The sequence below is a fragment of the Antechinus flavipes genome, chromosome 6, assembly GCF_016432865.1.
Source record: "Antechinus flavipes isolate AdamAnt ecotype Samford, QLD, Australia chromosome 6, AdamAnt_v2, whole genome shotgun sequence".
In the NCBI taxonomy this organism is placed as follows: domain Eukaryota; kingdom Metazoa; phylum Chordata; class Mammalia; order Dasyuromorphia; family Dasyuridae; genus Antechinus; species Antechinus flavipes.
The window spans coordinates 156,598,947-156,620,832 of record NC_067403.1 but is presented as its reverse complement, the minus strand read 5'-3'; the positions used below and the strand labels follow the sequence as shown (position 1 = coordinate 156,620,832).

The 21,886-nt window shown below is 33.5% G+C and overlaps 1 protein-coding gene across 3 annotated transcripts in view; it reads left to right on the top strand.

Annotated features, from left to right (window-relative positions):
- The window catches only part of AFF1 (ALF transcription elongation factor 1), a 144,486-nt gene that overhangs the window by 73,610 nt on the left and 48,990 nt on the right, over positions 1–21,886 (top strand). For 2 of the 3 annotated variants that reach the window (XM_051966286.1, XM_051966289.1), the window contains 2 exons: positions 3,611–3,655; positions 20,104–20,190. In XM_051966286.1, coding sequence (XP_051822246.1) covers positions 3,611–3,655; positions 20,104–20,190 — 132 coding nt within the window. The remainder of the gene's footprint in view (positions 1–3,610; positions 3,656–20,103; positions 20,191–21,886) is intronic. The other variant, XM_051966288.1, reaches the window with a different exon arrangement.

Below are 21,886 nucleotides of genomic sequence, written 5' to 3'. Positions count from 1 at the left end.
TTTTAATATGTTTCTTGTAAGCAAACAGATTGTAGAGTTTTGTTTCTTTATTCGGTTTTTCTTTTTCTTTTTTTCATTTTATTCAATGGTTTAATCCCCTCACATTTAAAGTTATGCAAGATTTGTCTTTTCCTCCATCTATCTCTGTTATTTGTTTTTATTCCCCCAAGTTATTATTTTTGCCTTCAGCTGTAAACACTGTAACATTTGTTCAGTTATTTTTCTTTAATAGCGACCTGTTTCCCTCCCTTTCCCTCATCCCTGATCCTTTTTACCCCTATTCCTTTAGAATTTTGCTAGAGGTTCCCCGTCTCTTTCCCTTCAATTAGTCCTCTTCATTTGTTTTTTAAATTTCTTTTCTTTTGTGCCCATTACCTAAAAGGATTATGTTATTCTTTTCATTTATTCATCATCTTTTACTGTCTCTTTTAAACTAATTCTCTAATTTTCCAGTCTATCTTCTTTTGAATTCCTTGTACATTCAGAGCTTCCAAGTATCCATTCCAGACTCTAAGCAGTTTCTTCATTTACTTTGTGAGTTTGTCTTGTGAATTCCTTTTTTTCCTTTATGCCTTACTCCCAAAACAGTACAATTATTACAAAGGCCATTATCTCATGGTAAGGCTCCTCCCACAATTCATCTGATTATGCAGCCTACTACTACTAATTTATACATTCTGGTCATTGTTTTTCTTGTCTCAGAATCTCTTCTTTGTGTCCATATTCTTTCCACAACTACAAGCTAAAAACAAATGTGGTCTCTGCCCTCTGAGAGATTACATTCTACTGGAGGAAAATAACACAGAAAAGGGAGCTGAAAATCAGGATAGCAGGTGGGAAAAAGAAGCTGAGAATTAGGAAGAGAGTAAAGAAGTCAGCTTGACTGCCTTGAGCACCTTCTCAATGGTTGCTCATCTAGACTGAGAAAACCCAGTGGATCTTCCTCAGAGCATCTCACTTCCAGATGAGAAGGCTGCTGGGAGATAGGTAATTCTAAAAAGGTACTTATATTCATGTGATTGAAATATGATTGCAGAGGTGAAGTTCTTAATCTGGGACCTGTGAACTTATTTTTGTTTTTTGTGAAGAACCCTTGTTCTGGAGTTAAGGGTAACCAGGAAGCCTAGAATCATAAATGTGATCATTTCTACACCTCTTGATTATGATCCCAATTCTGATACTGATTTGCTTTGCTCTCACTTAGCCTACACATGAATACAATTAGTTCTTGCACACGAGTTGCCTTATCTGTAAGAAGATCTGAAAGGACCTTAGAAAATCATCTTGTCTAAGAGTAGAGGGATTAAAAAAGATCATTGGATTTGTAGACTGACTTTGCTACCTTGGGGTTGGGGGAAGTAACTTTGTAGTATAGTGAGGAAGTCAGATGATTTGGGATTGGGAAGGATTTAGGTGCTCAGGAAGGGAAAGCAAGCCATTGAGACTTCTAATTTGAAATGTTTATCATGTTTATCTTGACTGGAAAAAGAGAATGGGGATAAGGGCCATGTTCATTATTAGACAGACATGAAGGAGTATTTTATAAGGGGAGAGAAGAAGGGTGTTATTTCATTGAGCAACAGCCTTGACTGGGTGGTAAAATGTAATTTCAAGCATAAGCAAGAAGGAAGATTAACTTTGGAAAGAAAGACCTGAGAGAGAAATAAGATCTTGAATAAATATACAGAACTCTGAGGTAGGGAAAAGGAGAGTTCATTATTTAAATATCCTTCTTGAAAAACAATGCAAAAAGCCAACCAGGTCTTCCCCTGGCCTTCTCCATCCTATGAAATCAGATACTTCCATCTCTGATGGGGTCTAAAAAGATGGGTCTTGGAGACTGACTTCTATGAATTAAATTAAATCGGCCACATTGTACAATAGAAAGAACATTGATTTTATAATCAGATACTTGGCTTCACATTCCATCACTTCTTTATGCTCTCTGTAGACAATCCCTCCACTTCTTCAATTTCAGGTTCCATCTAGGCTACTCTCATCCACACCCCCAGCAGAAGTTATTTTGATATTTTATCTTATCTTATCCAGTCTTTCCCTCCCAGATTGATTTTTTTGATTAAGCAAGCTATCTTTTTGCCTCAGTTATTACCTAATCTGGAACCACTGAATGGGTGTTGCCTCATAAACTTGGGAAAAATCTTAGGTTACAAAGACCAGAGTCTTACATTGCATATAGGGACCATAGAGGTAACAGATCAGTCATTCTAATCTGTCTTGCCATTGGATTCCTATGACTAATTTACTTGCAAACTAAGACATCGCTCTTGTGAGATCATTGGTCCTTTTTAAAATTTATACATTTGTGTAAATGTTGTAAGGTGATCATTTATTTATATAAATTATTATTATTATAATTATTAGTATAGTAACTCATGCATGTAATTTATAAATAAGAAAATTCAGTACTTTTGTATACATATATGCTATGTGTATACGAGTATATGTTGGTATACATATGCATACGTGTGTGTGTGTACACAGACACTGAGAGGTTCAGGATCAAAAAGAATGCTTTTGTTTTCTTGTGGGATATTAGCCACCACAAAAACCATCAGAGACTCTCAGAGTAAGAAAAAGCAAAAAGGGGAAGGTTGTTACCATCTCAGGAAAGGGCATCTCCCATCTGACAAGGTGTTTGTCAGTAAAAAGAGCACAAAGCATAAACTGCAAAACACAAGATTAAATACCCTGAATGCAGAAGACCCATCCCTGCTTGGCCTTTTCTCCCGTTGTTTGGGGAAGTCATAGCTTACATTCTAATCTTGGAAATCTAACCCAGAAATACAAGAAGAATAAATTATCTTTAAAAGAGGTACTTAAATGCTGATTAAAAGGTGATGGGAAACAGGAGGGGAACAAATACCTGCAACTTTTTAGACATAGCTCTATTTGTTACAATAAAGTCTCAACTCAAAATTAATATATAGTTTTTAAGGCTATATTCCCAGGAGAGTGTCTTCACTCAGTTAATTCCACATATTTTATATAGTTGGCTTTTCCACATATCTTTTGACTATATTGCAAATATCTAACCAGATTTAGTTAGTAACATCTTGTACAGTTAACCACTGGAAAGGGAATTTAAATACTTATTAGGTTATGATACAAATTATTGACCTGCTGAAAGCAGAACAAATAAAGAATAAACTTCATTTATTCACAATGCAATTTTGGCATTCCATCTCAGACTTAAAAGGTTACCGAGCCCTGCTCCGGATTGGAATGCCCTTGAAAGTACCTCAGCTTGAGTGATTCCAATGCTAAGGGAGTTAAATTGTTGACACTTTCTGACTACATTTAATTTAGCAATTTTCTTCCTTGAGTTTGTATACATGGTTTCATAAGTTAGAAAAAATCATGAATAGAAATTAAAGATACTGCCTTATTCTTTGTTATTGGTTCAAGTGTGAACCTTTGGGAATTATTTTTCCTTATCTAAATGAAGATTAAGATATTTGGGTATTGTGTTTCAATGGAGCCTTGAGCTAAGAGAAAATTGCTCCTAGTGTTCTACTAGCTTATCTTAACATTACAATAAGTGATGCTCTTATGCCTTTTTTCCTTTTTTTTTTTTTTTTTAAACATTCAGCAGGCCTTCCCAAATGAAGTGCACTGTGTTGAAGAAATATTAAAGGTGAGTCATTTGATAATGTCTTTTATTGTTTCTGCTTCAATTTAAGTAAGTGGAACATTTTCTGTTTGTTCTTATTTTATTTGATTGGTATTATTCTAAAGATTTATAGTTATGTGTTTCTGTGATTTAGTATTGCTTTTCAGTTCCCCTCAGCTTCCAGGAAAATAAGGGTAAAATCAACTCAATTTTTGTTCAGAAATAGATTATTTTCTTGGTTTAAAATAGAGGCTGGACTTTAATGTTCATAGCAATTTTGAAGTGACTGTATTAGTTCAACTTTAGTCTTAAGTCAGGTGAATACAGCACAAGGCCTGGAGTCAGGAAGGCTTGAATTCAAATTAGGCCTCACACCCTTAGCAGCTGTGTGATTCTAGAAAAGTCATTTAACCTGTGTGCCTCAGTTTCTTCCTTTGTAAATTGAGCTGGAGAAGGAAAAGGTGAACTATTCCAGTATGTCTACCAAAAACAAAAGGGATTCCACAGAGTTGAACCCAACTGAAACAGTAAGTGAATCCAAATGTTCTTTGAATAACATTGTAAGAACTTGCTTCCTAGGAAATAAGCTCCCTATGTTTATACATCATGACAATGTATAAATTGTATGAATACCAAGCTTTGTTTAATTCAAACTCAAATGGGTTTTTAAAACACTACTTAGTGTAGCCTGTCTTTTGGAATGACTGATTCATGTTATTACTTTAAGGAAAAAATGAGGACATTGTAATTTTAGCCTATCATCATTATGTGTACATATTTTAAATTATTTTAGCTTTTTAGACAGCTTTGGAAAAGATCTCAGATTTCTTGATTCAGACCTCTCATTTTACTGATGAATACTCTCTCTTGGTTTATGAATATGAAAATAGTCAAAGGCATAAGAAACAAGATCATATTCATGCTCCCTAATGTCTGGTAGGAAGAGTAGAGAAGTAAGGAAGTCTGACTTGTCCACATACTTCCACTGCCTTCTCTTTCTCACTCTTGGGAATCTAGTTAAATTGATGGTATGAAGAAGAATGCTGCAGTGGATAGAACACTGGCTTTGGAGTAATTCAGATGTGATCTCATATTTATTAGTTCTGTGACCCTGGGGAAATGACTTAACCTGGTTTGCCTTTCTCCCAAAAGCCTTCCCACCCCCAAAAACCAAAAAATAGTTTAAAAAAAAAAAAAAACTTAACAGTTTTGTAGAGTTGCCTGAAACAACGAGACCAGAAATGATATGTCATAATTACAATTGTGTTTCAGAGCAGAACTTGAACCCTGGACTCAGTGATGATAAAGCTAACTAAGTTTATTTTTCAGAATGAAATAAAAGCCCTTTAAATGAGAACTGAAATTTTGTTCTAAAGCCTTATTTGTACAGCTCAAGTAACAATTATGGCACTTTACCTAGATAACAGGTTTTTTTTTTTTTTTCCAGTTTTTCTGTTTCCTTTCAATATGATTGGACAATGTCCTTCTACAATGTATATGGAGCATAGGGGTAGAAAAGAGAAAGGGAGCATTGAAAGTAAACATGAACTTTGATTCAAAGGCCATCAACATTGTTTCCTGGTCCTTCTTCCTTCTCTCCTTCCCCTCCTCCCTCTCTCTCTTCCCTTGCTTTCTCCCTTCTTCTCTTCCTCCCTTCTCTCCTTCCTTTTCTCCCTCCCTCCCTCCCTTCCTTCTTTCTCCCCTCCCTTTCTTTCATTTTTACACATTTTTTTGAGCTTCAAATTTTCCTCCCTTATGAAAAATGTCATCTGAATCCTGTGAGAGAATTGCAGAGACTGAATGTGAATTCAAAGCATAGCATCTTCATCTTTTTATTTATTGTTTTGTTTTGTTTTGTTTGCTTTTTTTCCTCTTGGTTTTTTCCCTTTTAGTCTGATTTTTCGTGCACAACATGACAAATATGGAAATAAGTTTATAAGGATTGTACATGTTTAATGTGGAGGTAAGAGAAGTAGGGAGAAAAAAAATTTGGAACACAAGATCTTATAGAACTTAATGCTGAAAGTATTTTGCATATGTTTGGGAAAATAAAATACAATTGAGGAAAAAAAGGATGAAAAAAAATTCTCCTTCCCTTCTATCCCCTTACCTTTTCATTGAGAAGACAAGCCAAAACACAAACTTAATGACTTGAAGGATTTTGAAATGCTCAGTGGTGTGCTATTTAACTTAGTGAATATCCATTGTATTTTTCTAAGAAAACAAATGTAACTAAAGTTTTTTTTTTCTGTTGTTCAAACTGCTTGTCATAGATAATGTAGAGGAAATTCCTGCTCTATTAAATATTTACTGGTCTAGCTAATTTTTGAGGTCCCTTCCAACACTGAAATTCCATGAATCCATGAAATGTACTGGAGAAGCAAAGTAACTCAAAATATTTGAATGAAAAATGAGATTTTTAAAGTGATGTTTGTATGGAAGCATACACTGATATAAGTTATCTATCTTTTCATTATAGATAATTTGAAAAATAAAATGAAAAATATATATCTGTGTAATTAAGATTTTCTTCATAGAAAATTCTTTTAGGAAACAAATGTCATTAACTTAAAAAAATGATTTTTAAAATTTATAACTGTCAAAGAGAATTACTAACAATGTTAATTACTCATGTGTTTCACTTATTTCTTCCTTTGTAGTTTTGAAAAATAATCTTGATATATCAAACTATAAATTAGTTTCTAATGAAATATGTCCATTACATTTTTTTTCCACACAGAGATTTGTTGTAGCACTGTTTCACTGAAGACAGATTTGACACATTCTTTGTATTTGCAGAAATTTTTATAAAATGTTCCAAAAGTTTCAAATGAAGTTTTAAGCTTTAATAGCTTAAATCAATATGTTTCCAGGACAGGAATCCTTTTCTCTTCGGAACAATAATATAGTGCCTGCCTCTCTGCAATTTAGACCAGTTTTTCTTTAAAATGTATTGAGAATAACCTCAATATTTGGTTGACTTAGGAATCTTAATGGCTTTTGCCATTAATTCCTGATCACTTGAGTGCAATATAGGCATGAGCAACTCTAGCCCTGTCTGATACCTGCCTCATAGAAAAAATGGGCAAACTGGACACAAGGGAGGTTTCCTCCTTGGAATAAACTCAGGTGTCAATGCTTTTCCTTGTTAAATAGACTCCTCCTGCTATGTCTAAGTAAATCTCCTTTTGTTAATTATAAAATTTTCATTTAATTTCAGGTCTGGCTTGATTGAGATTGAACACAAGAAAGTCCCTTTCTATTTACTCAGTTATATTTACCATCTTAAGTTTCTCTTGACTCTTGTGTTTGTATTTCAGAGTTTCTAATCACCTCTGATTTTTTTTTTTTTTTAAATCAGGAATGCTTGGAAGTCATCTGTTTCATGTAAGGTCCCTTTTCCCCACTTTAAACTACTCAATTCTGGCAGGTGCTTTTCTTGATTTTACATTTCTCCACTTCAAATATCATAACTATAAGGTCTGCTTTCTTTGATAATAGTACCTACCAGGTTTTCTGTGACCCTCCTGTAGTTTCTGGTTATTCAAACTCAATTCCATTTGCAGTATTTTTTCTTTGACCTGGAAGTTCTGGATATTTTGGCTATGGTGTTCCTGCGATTTTTCCTTACTGAGTTTCTTTCAGAAGGTTATTGATTGATGGATTCTCATCATCATGCTGCTAATATGAACTTCAATTGACACCATCTCTTTCAGCCTCTTCTGCTTTCTGATTGTAGCCTGGAGGGTGTTGTACCAGACTCCTCCAAATGCTTTTCTTTATAGAAAGAAAGCAGAAGTGGGACTTTTCAGTTCATTAGACCCTGAATTTGCTGCTCTGCCTGATTTCAGCACCAGAGAAAAAGATGTCCCTTGTGATATCCTCTACCACTTTTCCTACCTCCTTTTGTGTGTTTTCCCATATTAGATTGTAAGCTTCTTGAGCAGTGACTCTCTTTCTTTTTATTAATTGTATCCTCAGTGCTTAGTACAGTTCTTGGCAGAAAATGAATGTTTAATAAATGTTTATAGGATTTGATTGGATTCTTGCTATTTTCACTTCTCCCTTCTAGTTCTAAATAAATTTGGACAGTATTTATTTTTAGAATGTGGTTTCTAATATTTGTGAGGTTTTTTTGTTTCTGTTTTTTGGTCACATTTCTCCAGTATTGTGATGATTCTTAGATTATCTTCCTTTGCCCTGTTTTCCAAAATACCCTTTTCTTTCTCTTTTTAGACTTGATTTTGTTCTCATTTTTCAATGATAATTTTTCAGGTTGTTTGCTTTTTGCACCTTCTATACTAAGCTACGCATCTTTCTAATTTTCTTCCAAAACTTGAATTTCATTTACAATATTCATATTTTAATCTTATGTTTTGTTTCTTACCAGGGATTCCTGGAATCTTTATAATCAAGCAGTTGTGTTTTTCTTTTGCATTTGTGTCTTGGATATACCTGCAACCCTAAAAATTTTATCATCTTCTGTCTATTTTTTTCCAGCCATATGTCCTCATTTGGGACTTTGTATCAGGTCAGCGTCAGGCCCTGTCCACTTCTGCACTTTTAAATGGAATGATGTGGTCCTATTGGGGCCTGATTTGATTTGGGGAGGGGGGGAGATTCTGTTGCTGGTTTTCATGCCACTGATTTCTGGGCTTAGAGTGGCATTGGGTTTTGGTCCTTTCTGTATCTTTTCACTACAAATTCTTCATTCTTTAGGACCTTCAAGTGTGATTTAAGTCAATGTGCTATAAATTTTCAGAATGCCTATGTTCTCTGTATGAGCTTTGGTGGTTCTCTGCCTCATTTTTGGAGTAAGATTATTAACAGACATTCAGCTGTCCTTCAGATTCCTCATTAGAAAATTCCAATATTGTGTCCCCTGATAATACAGCACTGTTGGCTTTGGGTGCTGGAACTTTGGTCACCCAGTTAGAAGATGTTGAGTCAGGACCTGAATTCAGTCTTCTGACCCAAATCTGCTGTGCTCAACAGCTTATTTGGGTCTGGATATAGTTGTGAGGGACTATAGAGACAGTGTGAAGTATTCCTATTCAGATGTAGCCAATGCATTGATTCATTTGGCTTGGTTAATTATAAAGGAAACATCTATTTGGCAGAGATTCAGGAGGGAAGTTTTTAGAAACTGATATAGTGGCAAGCAATAGAAAAAAAATCATCAATATAATAAAGAAAACAATTATAAAGGACAATTAGAAGCCATAAATATCTTATGACAGAGATGCAGTGAGGTGGTATAGTAGATAGAACATCAGGCCTTGAGTCAGGAAAACTCATCTTCTTGAGTTTAAATCCTTTTTTGTTTTTTTTTTGTTTGTTAGGTTTTTTTTTTTTTCATTTTCTTCTTTTTTTTGTTTTTTTTTTGGTTTTGTGTGTGTGTGTGTGTGTGTGTGTGTGTGTGTGTGTGTGTGTGTGTGTGTTCAAATCCTGCCTCAGGTATATATTTACTGTCTGACTCTGGCAAATTCCTTATCTATAAAATGAGCTGGCAAATGGCAAATCATTCTAGTAACTTTGCCAAGAGAACTCCCCAAAAATGGTGTCACAAAGAGTCAGACCTGACTGAAATGACCTAATAACAACAGAGATATTAGGGGAAAACAAATCTTATTCTTTAGTCCTGTAAGACATTACATAAGTAGTGAATTTGTAAAATGGAGGCAGTTGGGTTCTTTTTTGGATTTTATTTTTCTCCTATATGAAACAGTCAAGATGGACTGAATCTCTAAATATACTTCCAATTCTAAATCTGTTATCTTTCAGAATAAAACTACTTCTGTTAATAACAATTCACATTATATAGAACTTTGTGTTTACCAAGTTTTTTCTTCTTAATAACATCATGATATAATGTTGTTCTTATCTCATAGTTGAGGAAAATTGATTCTCAGTTGATTTAAATGACTTGCTCATGATCATACTTAACAACTTTTGGTTTCCTACAAGCACCTCTTGAATGTTAAAGCTAGTAAATGCTCCTCTCTACCTTAGTATTATCTCTTCTGAGCCTGGCCCTGTGGCCAGAATTCTAATATTTTTTTAAACAAATTTTTATTGATCATCTTTATTTTAATATCACAAAATTTTCTGTTTCTCCATTTTCATCTCATAATAATACTGTTCTATATAGATTGAAATATTATTCAGAGTTGTAAAGCCTCAGCACGTCTAGTGTCTGAATTTTCAGACACCCAATACTGAGTGTATTCTGCTAGCAGAATTACCTTATTAGTATGTCAATTAATCCTACCTCTTTCATGGGATAATGTTATAAGGCTAAAACCCAGTTTAGTCTCTGGCTAGGTTGGGAAATCACCCATTTCCTGATTCAGGAAGCTTGCTGCCAACTTGATCTTACACCTATCTATACTCTTAACTCCTCTTTTAGAATGACTTGCCATAAACATTCTTGCTACTGTTCAAATCAGCCACTGAGTGATAGCATCGAGCATCATGGAGAGAAAGAGATTTCTTAGATGCATGATTTTTCATACAGTGGCAGAAAAACTCCTCATTCCTTTGTCTCTGTGATTCAGTCTTGTCATCTGTTCTATAACACTATCTCCCAACTATTTCTTTCTTTTTTTCTTATCTTTGCCCTGTCCATGTACAGTTCATGTTTTTCTCTTCCATTACTTCGGGAACAGAATCTGGAACAGATTCTGTTATTAAAATTTTTTTTTTCTGTCTTCTGATTCTGATTTAAATTTGATGCTTCCATAAAACATTGATCACTGACCTTACTCTTCAGGACTTGGTCCTTTTTCTCAAGCACTGAAATAGGAAGAAGTGTAATACAGCTATACTGATTCTCATTACTACTTCCAGAATTCATACCACATAGCTGCTGTCACTTAGCAACTTCTCTCAATCTGAGGTTCTTAGAATTATGGATTTAGAGTTTGAAGAATATGTGTGTGTAAAAGATATGTGTCCTTAAAGGATATGTGGCCCAACTTCTTTATTTTTATAGGTGAGGGCATTTTAAGATTTTCAAATCCAGGGCTCTTTCTATTGATTAATTTCATTTGTCTATACTCTTTGATCTAGGTCAGGATTTATTACTGTAATATCTGTGAACTGATTTTATGCTCATTTTAAGTTTTTTCAATCAGCAAAAATGTCTCCTCACCTTTATGCCTTAATCTGCCACCCTCTCCCCCCAACTCTTCCACTTGAGAAGACAAATCTAGGACAAAGCTGAATTGTCAATCAAAACATTTCTACATTGACCATGTCCAAAAAAATGTGGCTTATTCTGTCTGTGGAGTGTTTAACCTTTCTATCAAGAGGTAAGTAGCTTATGTCATCACTCTTCCTCCAGAAAAAGATAGGGCATTATGCTAAAAAGAATTCTTGATTTTTTTTTTTTTTTAGAATAGTTTTCTTTTGCTATATTGCTCTCATTGTATATATTATTCTCCTGACTCTTATTTGCTTCACTTGTCATCAGATAATATGTCTTTCCAGGTTTCTCTGAAATCATTCCATTCATCATTTCTTATAACAAAATAGTATTCTATCACATTTGTTATGTTCATCTATTCTTCAATTGATGGATATCCGTCCTCAGATTTCCATTCTCTGTCATCTCAAAAGAGCTATAAATACCTTTGTTTATCTTTAGATTAGCTTTTACTTACAGAGCTAATCCTCCTTCTGTATAGTCTCTTTCTCTTCTCTTTTCTTTCTTGTTTCCCTGTGGAATGAAATGTATTTCTGTACCCAACTCTGCATACACATATGTGTGTGTATATTCCTTTTTTTGACCAATTTAAATGAAAGTGAAGTTGAAGTATCAATACTATTCCACCCCCTATTTGTTCCATGTATACATATCTACTTTTGAGCCCTAATTCTGTGAGATTTTCCCTAATTTTGTATTCTTCTTCCTTTCTCTTTTCCATTATTCTTTTTAAGATCATCAGTACATAACAGAAATACCCTTAGTCCAGTCTTGTCTAATTAGATTCACAATATGATCCCTGATGATAATAGGGAACATGTCACTCCCTCTATTAGCACATAAGGTGTTTATCTTTCTTTAGTTATTTAATCTTTTTTACTGTTAACTCCTTGTTTTGGACTTCAGAATTTGTCTGTAGCTTTGGTTTTTTCTTCAGGAATATTTTGGGGAAAAACAAAAAAGGAATATTTTGAATCCTCTTTCATTAAAATGTCTCCCTGTAGCATTACATTCATATTTTATCGGATAGGTTATTCCTAGTTACTAGCTCATGTCCTTTGCTCACTAAAATACAGTATTCCAACTTTCTGCTTATCTATGGTGATTGTTAAATCATGTGTGATCTTAACTGTGGCTCTTTGGTACCTGAATTCTTTCTGACTGCTTGCAGTATTTTTTTCATTGACCTGAAAGCTCTAAATTTTGTCAGTGATACTGCTGGGAATTTTCTTTTTGGGTTTTCCTGGGAGGCATCCAGTAGATTCTTTTTGTTTCTGCTTTACCCTCTGACTTTCGTCCATAGAAGCGTTCTTTTTAGATTTTTTGATATATCCTATCAAGGTGTGTGTGTGTGTGTTTTTTTTTTTTTTTAAGGTGCTCAGATGGTCCAATGATTATTCAATTTTTTTTCCTCATCAGTCTGTTTTCCAGGTCAGTTATTTTTGCTATGAGATACCTTATAATATTTTCTTCTACTTTTAAAAAATAAGGCTTTTGATTTTGTTTTAATATTACTAGTTGCCTTATAGAGCCAGTGGCTCTTATTCTGGTTTTCATGAAATTTGTTGTTTGCATTTGTATCTCTTGTGCCAACCTATTAATTCCCTTTGCAATCCTTTCTTCTATAGTTCTCATGAGTTATCCAATTTTTTTCCCCCTTTGGTATTTTCATTTTGTTTAATAAAACATTTTTAGCTTAAAAAAAAAAAAAAACTTGCTTCATCTCTTGCAGGAATACTAGCTGAATTTTATATTTTCTTCTGAGGATTTATATTTATTTTGGATTCATTTCTAATGATTCTGTATCTTTAATGTCCTTGTTACCATAGTAGCTCTTTTATGGTCAGATTCTTTTGTTTGTTTGTTTTCTCATTCTTTCAACTTTTACTTCTTGATTTTTAGACTTTATATTAGTGCTGGACTCTTCCAGGCTTGTGGAATGAGGGTCTGTATTGATCTGGTTGCTGTTTGGGGGAAAAGGAGATTAAGTGTTGCAGTATAATACTCCCATCGAGTTCTATTTCAGGATAAAATCAGATTGCTTCTCTCCTGGTTTAAGTCCTGTTATGGTTTGAGCAAATGAGAGGATAAATTTTGTTCCATGTCAGTTTGTACAATTATATGCTATATAATCAGACACAATTTATTTTAAAGCTGTGTTTATGCCACAACAATTCCTTTTTCTTGGTGTGGAACTACTTTTTTTTTCCCCATCTGGTTTACAGTTTGTTAAAACCAGATTTACATACTAGTGATGTTTAATGAAAAAGCAGACTGTATAATGTACTGAACTATATCCATTGTATTTATCCAAATAGAATATTTCTTTTATCTGCTCAAACCACTAGTCAGGGATTTTGTGGAAGGGATTTCTCTTCAATCAGAGAAGATAACACTGAGGTTCTCATATGACTATGCTTTTGAGAAATGATTAAGACAAAAATTAAATGTACCATGGACAATATTATAAAAGGATTATATAAAAGTTTGTGCTACTGTTTTGGATTAATGTTGAGGACAGTCTTAGTTATTTAGATCATTACACTCTGCTGAAACCCTCCTGCTGTTGGGGGGAAGGGGAGAAGGGTAGCAGGAAAAGGAGTGTCTGGGGCAGATACTTTTTTCTTCTCTCCATGATTCTAAGATTTCCATTCCCTATTCTTTCAACACATTATATCATGGTCCTGCCTACTGGTATTCTTCTCTATACTATTATCTAACTTCCATTGTGTCTTTTGTTAACAAGCTATCTTTCATATTTGATTTATTCTTCTCTTAATCCTTCTGTTCTGATAGACCAGAGATAGAATAGATATATCCTATCTTCTTCAGCATCTTTTTCCTGCCTTTTTGCCATTTCTTAGTAAAATTCACTCACAGGTTCATTTCACTATTTAACATGATTACTAAATTCTAGTACCAATTATGTACTGGCCCCCAGATTTTTACCTTATGAAAACTTTCACTTTAAAAAAATTTTCAAAATAAAAAACACCAAATGAGTATTTCCATATATATATATATATATATATATATATATGTATATATATTAGAATAAAAGAGAATTATGCATGAAATTTTGGAAGTGTAATATTTTCAGATTGCATTTATTTTACATTTATTCATTTAATTTTCAAAGCTGTACTATATCTTTGTGATTCTATCCAATCTTTTTCTTCCATATATTTTAAAAGTTGCCAGTAAAATTTGCTTTTTGTTCCCCAATTCTTATCTCTCCTCTTTTTATAATCCTATTCATTATGGGAAGAAAAAGAACAATAAAACCAAAAATTTTGTTAAGTGAAATAAATTCCTACATTGATCATTGTTATTTTGTATTGTGGGTCTATCACCTCTGTGTTCAGTATCTTCTGGAATCATGATTGGTCATTGCAGATTTGAGTTCTTAAATCTTTCACAGTTCTTTGCCTTTTCAGTGTTATTATTTGTATAAATTTTCCTGGTTTTGCTCATTTTGAACTTGATTTATTCCTATAAGCCTTTCTATGTTTCTCTGGTATCATCCCTTTTATAGTTTCTTAGAGCATAAGTCTTACATTACATTCTTATAATTTCTTTACCCATTTCTCAATTAATGAGTGCTTCTTTAGTTTCCAGCTCTTGGCCATAACAAAAAGAGCTTCTACATTTTGCCCTTATCAGAGTTTTCATGTACATAGCCTCATGTTCTAGTCTAAATGCATCAGCAGGGACAGAGATAGCAAACCATATTTCTTTGGATAACAAACCAGGCATTCTTGAAAGATAACTTGAATATTATAATAGACTTCCTGGTATCTACCTGCATTCTTTAAGAATAATAAGATTTCCTTGACATAATAATAGAATAGTGATTAATAGGAGAACTGGATTTCTAAATTTAACTATTATTGGTCAGCTAAATTTTTAAATTAAATTTAGAGTCAAAAAATCATGACTCAGTTATAGGACAAAATGAAGTAAATATAAATAGTATCAATTTGAAAAAGTACAGAATCACTTTGATTATTTCAGCCCTCCTTAAGTCTATACCACTCTTTTCTTGACTCAGAAAAGTACTTTGCCTCCAAATTTACCTGAAGAAAATTGATGCTAATTGTAAGGAGTTTCTCCTATTGGTTTTTGTACCTTAAATTCTATCAACATATTTTCCCCTATTCTTCCCTTCCTTCTCTTGGAAGAGGTGTTCTTCCTTTTGGACATAGTTAACCATTAGCCCCAATACCTTCTATTTTTTATAATTTTCATATAGTTTTTAAACCTTTATAATATCTTTTATGATCTTAAATTTCTGTGTCCTTTGAAATATTCCAGTCCTATATCTCCGAAAACAAATTTTTCATATCGCACATGTTTAACATATTGGATTATTTGTCATCTAAGGGGAGGGGGGAAGAAGGGAAAGAAAAAAAATTTGGAATGTAAGGTTTTGCAAAGATGAATGTTGAAAATTTATGTATGCATGTTAAATAATAAGTTTAATTAAACAAAATAAAGTTTTAATTAAAAAATATTCCTCAGTTAACCCTTCCAGCTTCTTAGCCCATTGTCCTACAGCTCTATTGCCCAACTTCTAGAAAAAGCTGTCTAATTTATTGTCCCTCAACTGAAATTCCTCTCTTTCCCTATGACCTTGAATTTTTTGTTATCTGGCAAATCCAGTGACCTTTTCTCAGTTATCATGCTTTTTTATTTTTTTGTTCCTTGCCCTTAGTTTTCTTTTTTTCCTAGTATGTTAGTTTTCCAAATATATGCAAGATTGTTTTCAACATTCACCTTTGCAAAACTCCATCTCCTTCCTCTTCCCCAATACAGCAAGCAGTCTAATATAGGTTAAATATGGACAACTCTTCTAAATATATTTCCATATATTCATCATGCTGTGCGAGAAAAATCAGATCAAAAGGAAAAAAAACATATGAGAAGAAAAAAAAAAAAGCAAGCAAACAACAACAATAAGGTGAAAATACTATCCTTTGGTCCTCTCTCTGGATATGAATGGCATTTCCATCCCATCTGTAAGAATTACCTTGAAATCACTTCATTGTTGAAAAGATGGACTTAGGTCCATCAGAGTTGATCATAACATAATCTTGTTGTCATGTACATTGTTCTCTTGTTTCTGCTCATTTCACTTAGCATCAGTTCATGTAAATCTTTCCAGGATTTTCTCTAATTAACCCTCTCATCATTTCTTATAAAACAATAATATTCCATTACATTCATATACCATAATTTATTTGGCCATTCCCCAACTGATAGGCATCCACTCAATTTCCAGTTCTTTGCCACTACAAAAAGGCCTGCTCCAAACATTTTTGCATATGTAAGTCTTTTTCCCTCTTTGATCTCTTTGAGATATAGACCCAGTAGAGACACTACTGGATCAAAGGGTATCCTGCTATTGCTTTTAACAACATTCTTTTCTCCTGGTTCTCTTTATGCCTATCTGGTGGTTCCTTCCCAGTCTACTCAACCAAAACATCTCTTTTTGTCTTTTTTTCTTGAAATTTCCTAGGTCTCTCTGTTAAGTACTCATCTCTCTATATAAATTTATCTACGTTTTCTTCCCTCTGTATAAACTTCTCTCTTAGTGATCTTGTTAGCTCTCATGTTTTCATTCATCTTTATTCAGATGATTGCTAAATCTACATGTCTAGCCCTTATCCTGATCTGTTCTTCTTCACTAAATGACAACTTTATGGCTACAGCTAATTATCCCATAAAGGTCTTAAAATCAGGATATTGAAAAAAAATCTCCTAATCTCCCCCAAATTCACTCCTTTTTCCTAACTTTGCCTTTTCTATTTAGGGTACTACTTTCTTGCTAGTTATTCAGGTTTTAATTTTTAGTAGTCTAAATCTCAATCCTTAATCTTTTCAATCTCTCCCAATCATTTATCAAATACTGTTGGTACTATCCCTGAGAATTCTCTCATATCCATTCTTTTCTCTCTAGTTACACAGTTGCCATCATCCCATCTCTTCTGAGCTATTATAATAATATATACTTGGTCTCTTTGTTTCCAATGTCTTCATGCCATCTTGTACACAATTGAAGGATGACACCTGCATATTACCCTAGATTCTTCACTCTCTCACATCTCTCATAACTAATCCGTGGTCAAATTCTGTTTTGTCTCCTTTCATACATCTCTAATGTATAGCCTTCTTTCCTTATACAGCCGTTAAGGTTCAGGTCCTCATTACTTTCCCCACTCCCCGACTCCTGTCCAATTGCAATAGCTTACTGGTTGGTTTTTTTGCCTTAGAACTCTTCCTCACTCCAATCACTTTTTCACATAGGTGTCAAATTGATCTTCCTAAAAAGATCTGACTATAACCCCTCCCCCCCTTCCTTCTTTGAGCAAACTCCTTTACTGTTAAAACCAATACAAAGTTCTCTAGTATTCATTGACCTTCAGTAACTAATCCCTTTCTACCTTTCCAGTCCTCTAACACCTTTCCTCTGAATCTAATCACAAGGTACCCCATCTCCAGGCTCCATGCTGTTTCATCATTAATTCTTGATCATGGGGAATTCAGTCACTTTTATCTATACCTCATGCCTTCCTTGATTTCCTTCAAGTCTTAGCTAAAGTCCTATCTTCTGAGAGGAACCTTTTTTTTCCCTCTTTATCTTGTATCTTGCTTGTTGTTTGCATGTTCTCTATTAGACTTTTGAGTCTCCTTGAAAGCAACAAAAAAGATTCCCTCCCCCCCCAAAAAAAGAGAAAAACAAGAAAGCAAAATAGCTGCATGGGGAGACTTTACAAACTAGCTAAGAAAAGGGAAAGATAATACCCAGCTGGATGCCAAATTCTATAGAATAGCAAAAAAGTAAAAAAGTTTTCTTAAATGAGCAATGTAATGAAATAGAAGAAAGTAATAGGATGGGAAAAACAAAAGATCTCAAGAGAATTAGAGCTATGAAGGGAACATTTCATGCAAAAATGGGCATGATAAGAGATAAATGGTAGGGGCTTAACTGAAGTACAAAGATTAAGAAAAATAGCAAGAATATCTTTGTGAACATCACTGTGATAACCAAAATAGTGTGGTTACTGATCTAGAGCCAGATATCTCAAAAGAATGAGTACAAATTGGCTTAAGATAGCATTCCTAATGATAAAGCTAGTGAAGATGATGGAATCAGAGTTGAGCTATTTAAAACCCTAAATGCTGATGATAAAGTGCTACACTCAGTATTGGAAAACTCAACCATGGCCACGGAATTGGAAAAGGTTAGTTTACATTCCCATCTTAAATAAGGGTTGTGCCATTTTATGCTTAAATTACCAAACAATGGCTCTCATTTCACACTCCAGCAAGATTATATTCAAGATTATGCAAGCTAAGCTTCAGCAACACGTGAATTCAAGAATTTCTGGAAAAGACCAAATTGCCAACATTCGGTGCATCACGGGGAAAGCAAAGGAGCTATAGAAAAACATCTAGTTGTGCTTTTTTGACTACACTAAGTAATGTGTGAATCATAATAATATGTGGCAAGTCCCCAGACTGGAGTACCAGCACATTTTGTCTTTGAAGAACCTACATGAGGTTTTTAAATTGGAAAAAAGGTATGATAAGGCTGTAAATTGTCACCTTATTTAACTCATATTCAGACTGCATCATGCAAAATGATCTAGTCAAGCTAGATGAATCAAAAGCCAGAATTAAGATTTCTGAGAGATTTGTCAACAGTCAGCTATAACTCTGATAGCAGAAATTGAAGATCAATCAGTAAGTCTCTTGATGAAGATAAAAGAGAACAGGGTAAAAGCTGGCTTGAAGCTTAACATCCAAAAAATAAAAATCTTGGCAAACTGGTACCATTACTTCCTGGCAAATAGGAGAAGAAATGAAACTAGTGTTCAAATTTTATATTGGTCTCAAAGATCATTGTAAACAACTACTGAAGCCATGAAATTAAAAGAAGCTTGTTACTTGAAAGAAAAACTATGGTAAATCTGAACAGCATCATAAAAAGCAGAAATGTCTTCTTGCAGACAAATATCTATATAGTGAATGCTGTTTTTTTTTTCCCTATAATAATATATGGCTGTAAGGGTTGGACTATAAGGAAAATTTGAGTCCTCTACATCAGTGCTTTTGAATTGTGGTGCTGGAGAAGTTCCTTCTATAGAAAAGAGATCAAATTAGTTAATATTTAAAGAAATTAACTGGAAGTTCATATACTGAACCTGAAGCTTAAATACTTTGGCATACAATGGATTCAGACTCTTTGGAATAGACCCTGAGTTGGGAAAGATTGAAGGCAAAAGGAAAAGGGAGTAGCAGAGAATAAGATGAATAGATATGAAAACAATAAACATGAGCTTAGACTGACTGAGTAGTGGAAGATAGAAGAGCCTGACTTAACTTCAGTAGAAGTTGAATACATCTGAACAACAAAAATAAGGTTTACAAAATACTTAAGAAGTCTAAGCTTTTAGTATTGCTTTTCCTTTTTTTTAAACCTTTATTTAAGACTTTTAACTTTTTAAAACAATTTTAAATTGCCTCTAAACTGGGAGTTCAGGTACATGGTATCTAGAATAAATTTTAGGGAAAAGATGTTACTTTGCTAATCACAGAAATCTTTTTTGGCCTTAGGCAAGTAAGTGAAAACAAATTTTTATTTTATTTTGTTGTTGTTAAGCACAAGCACAATAAGATTGTATGCTAATGTATATCAGGGATGTGTCAAATGCATTAACACTAGCATATCAAAATAAGAGCTAGAATTTTTTTATTTGCATACGTTAAATAGGAAAGTTATGCCTTTTAACTTGAATATTTCCTGCAAATATAACAAAGCAGAATGTATCCTGTCTGATAATATAGTACATTTAGTAACCTGTCAGTATTCTGTCTGTTATGTTCTGATTTGTGTTTCAGTAATTCATCAGTTCAGCTATTTTAATATGGACATATTTAAATATAAATAATCTGTTTAATAAGATTTAGATATTTTAAGATGCACATTAAGTCATGATTTCTTTAAAGTACATATATTTTTAATAATTCTTTTTTTTTTCCCTTCCTGAACTGATTTTTATTTATGCTGAAAATGTTGACCTTTTTACATGTTTGGTTGGTAACATTAAACATTTTTTAAGGAACTGGATCACAACCTGTCAATCAACGTTTTTCTAACAGTTGGACTTCTTTGTTTATGCATTAGTTTTAAATGAACTAAATAAAATACCAGGAAATGTCTTATTTATAATTACTTTTCCTTTCTTATAATTTTTTTCAGGAAATGACCCATTCATGGCCTCCACCCTTAACAGCAATCCATACACCTAATACAGCTGAATCTTCAAAATTTCCTTTCCCAACAAAGGTACAATTTTTAAACACATTAAAAATTTAGGCTGTTGCTTAGTGAAGCATTTGAATGATACATTAAGCAGTTAAGATAGAAGCAAAAACCTTTGATTTCTTAACAGAGGAATTGAGGTCAAATATGGTCTCAGACAACCTCTCTCTGCCTTGGTTTCCTGAACTTTCAAATGGTGAAGATAATAATATTGACCTTTCAGGATTGTTGTGAGGATTAAGTTAGATATTTTAAAACACTTATTCTGCCTTATACATAGTAGATGCTTAATAAGTGCTCTTTCCTTCCTGTCTCTCTTTCTCTCTATCCTTCCCTCCTTTACCTGGGATTTGAAAGTTTAGTTCTAGGTCCAGTGTGATCTTGGACAAACAGTGTATCATCTCATTTTCCTCCTTGTTAATAAGGATGTTGGATTAGATTATCTTCATTGTTATTACTGTTCTTAAATTCTTTGGGATTATGAAAAGTCCTTAGAAATGTTTTAAATTACTTTGAGTAGTATAACAATTGCTACAAATCTTTTGAGACAAGCATTTTTTAAACAATTTAATTCTTTTGTTTTGTTTCTTCATTAGATACCAAAAAGATTAGAACATTTTATATGAAATTATGTATCATTGTGTTTCCCAGTTTGCTTTTTAATACTATATAATATAGTCTAAGATATTCAATATGTTACTTTTAAAGCTATCCTCCTTGACTATATTTCCTTATGAACTTTTGTTCTCTTTTGTACATTAAAAAAAAATCTTTCAGTGGCCTTTTTGGATCACTTTTGGTATTCCACTCCACTATCACCAACCACCAAAACAAATAATCAAAAGCTAAACAAAACAAAAAACATTGTAATGAATAATTACAAGCAGGCAAGATAAATCTATACAGTGGTCATATATGAAAATTAATGTCTCTTTGAATTCATTATTTCTCTATAAATTGAGTTACCTGTTCATCACAGTGTCCTCTGTGGTCAATTATTGCTTTTATTAGAGGTCTTAAGTCTTTGAGATTTTATTTTATGAATTGTTCCCCTACATCTACTTGCTTTTTTTACTTTATCAGTTCATATGTTATTTTGTGAATCTCTGAAATCATATCTTATCATTTCTTAGTGTGCAGTGATATTACCTTTTATCTGTATGTCATAATTTGTTCAGGCTTTCTCCAGTTGATGGCTAACCTTTATCCCTTAGTTTCCACTTTTAAAATTTCCTTCAGGGGAAGCAATAAACTGGGAAAACATTTTTACAGTCAAAGGTTCTGATAAAGGCCTCATTTCCAAAATATATAGAGAATTGACTCTATAAGAAGTCAAGCCATTCTCTAATTGATAAATGGTCAAAGGATATGAACAGACAATTCTCAGACGAAGAAATTGAAACTATTTCTAGCCATATGAAAAGATGCTCCAAGTCATTATTAATCAGAGAAATGCAAATTAAGAAAACCCTGAGATACCACTACACACCTCTCAGACTGGCTAGAATAACAGGGAAAGATAATGCGGAATGTTGGAGGGGATGTGGGAGAACAGGAACATTAATACATTGTTGGTGGAATTGTGAACACATCCAGCCATTCTGGAGAGTAATTTGGAACTCTGCTCAAAAAGTTATCAAACTGTGCATAATCTTTGATCCAGCAGTGTTACTACTGAGCTTATACCCCAAAGAGATACTAAAGAAGGGAAAGGGACCTG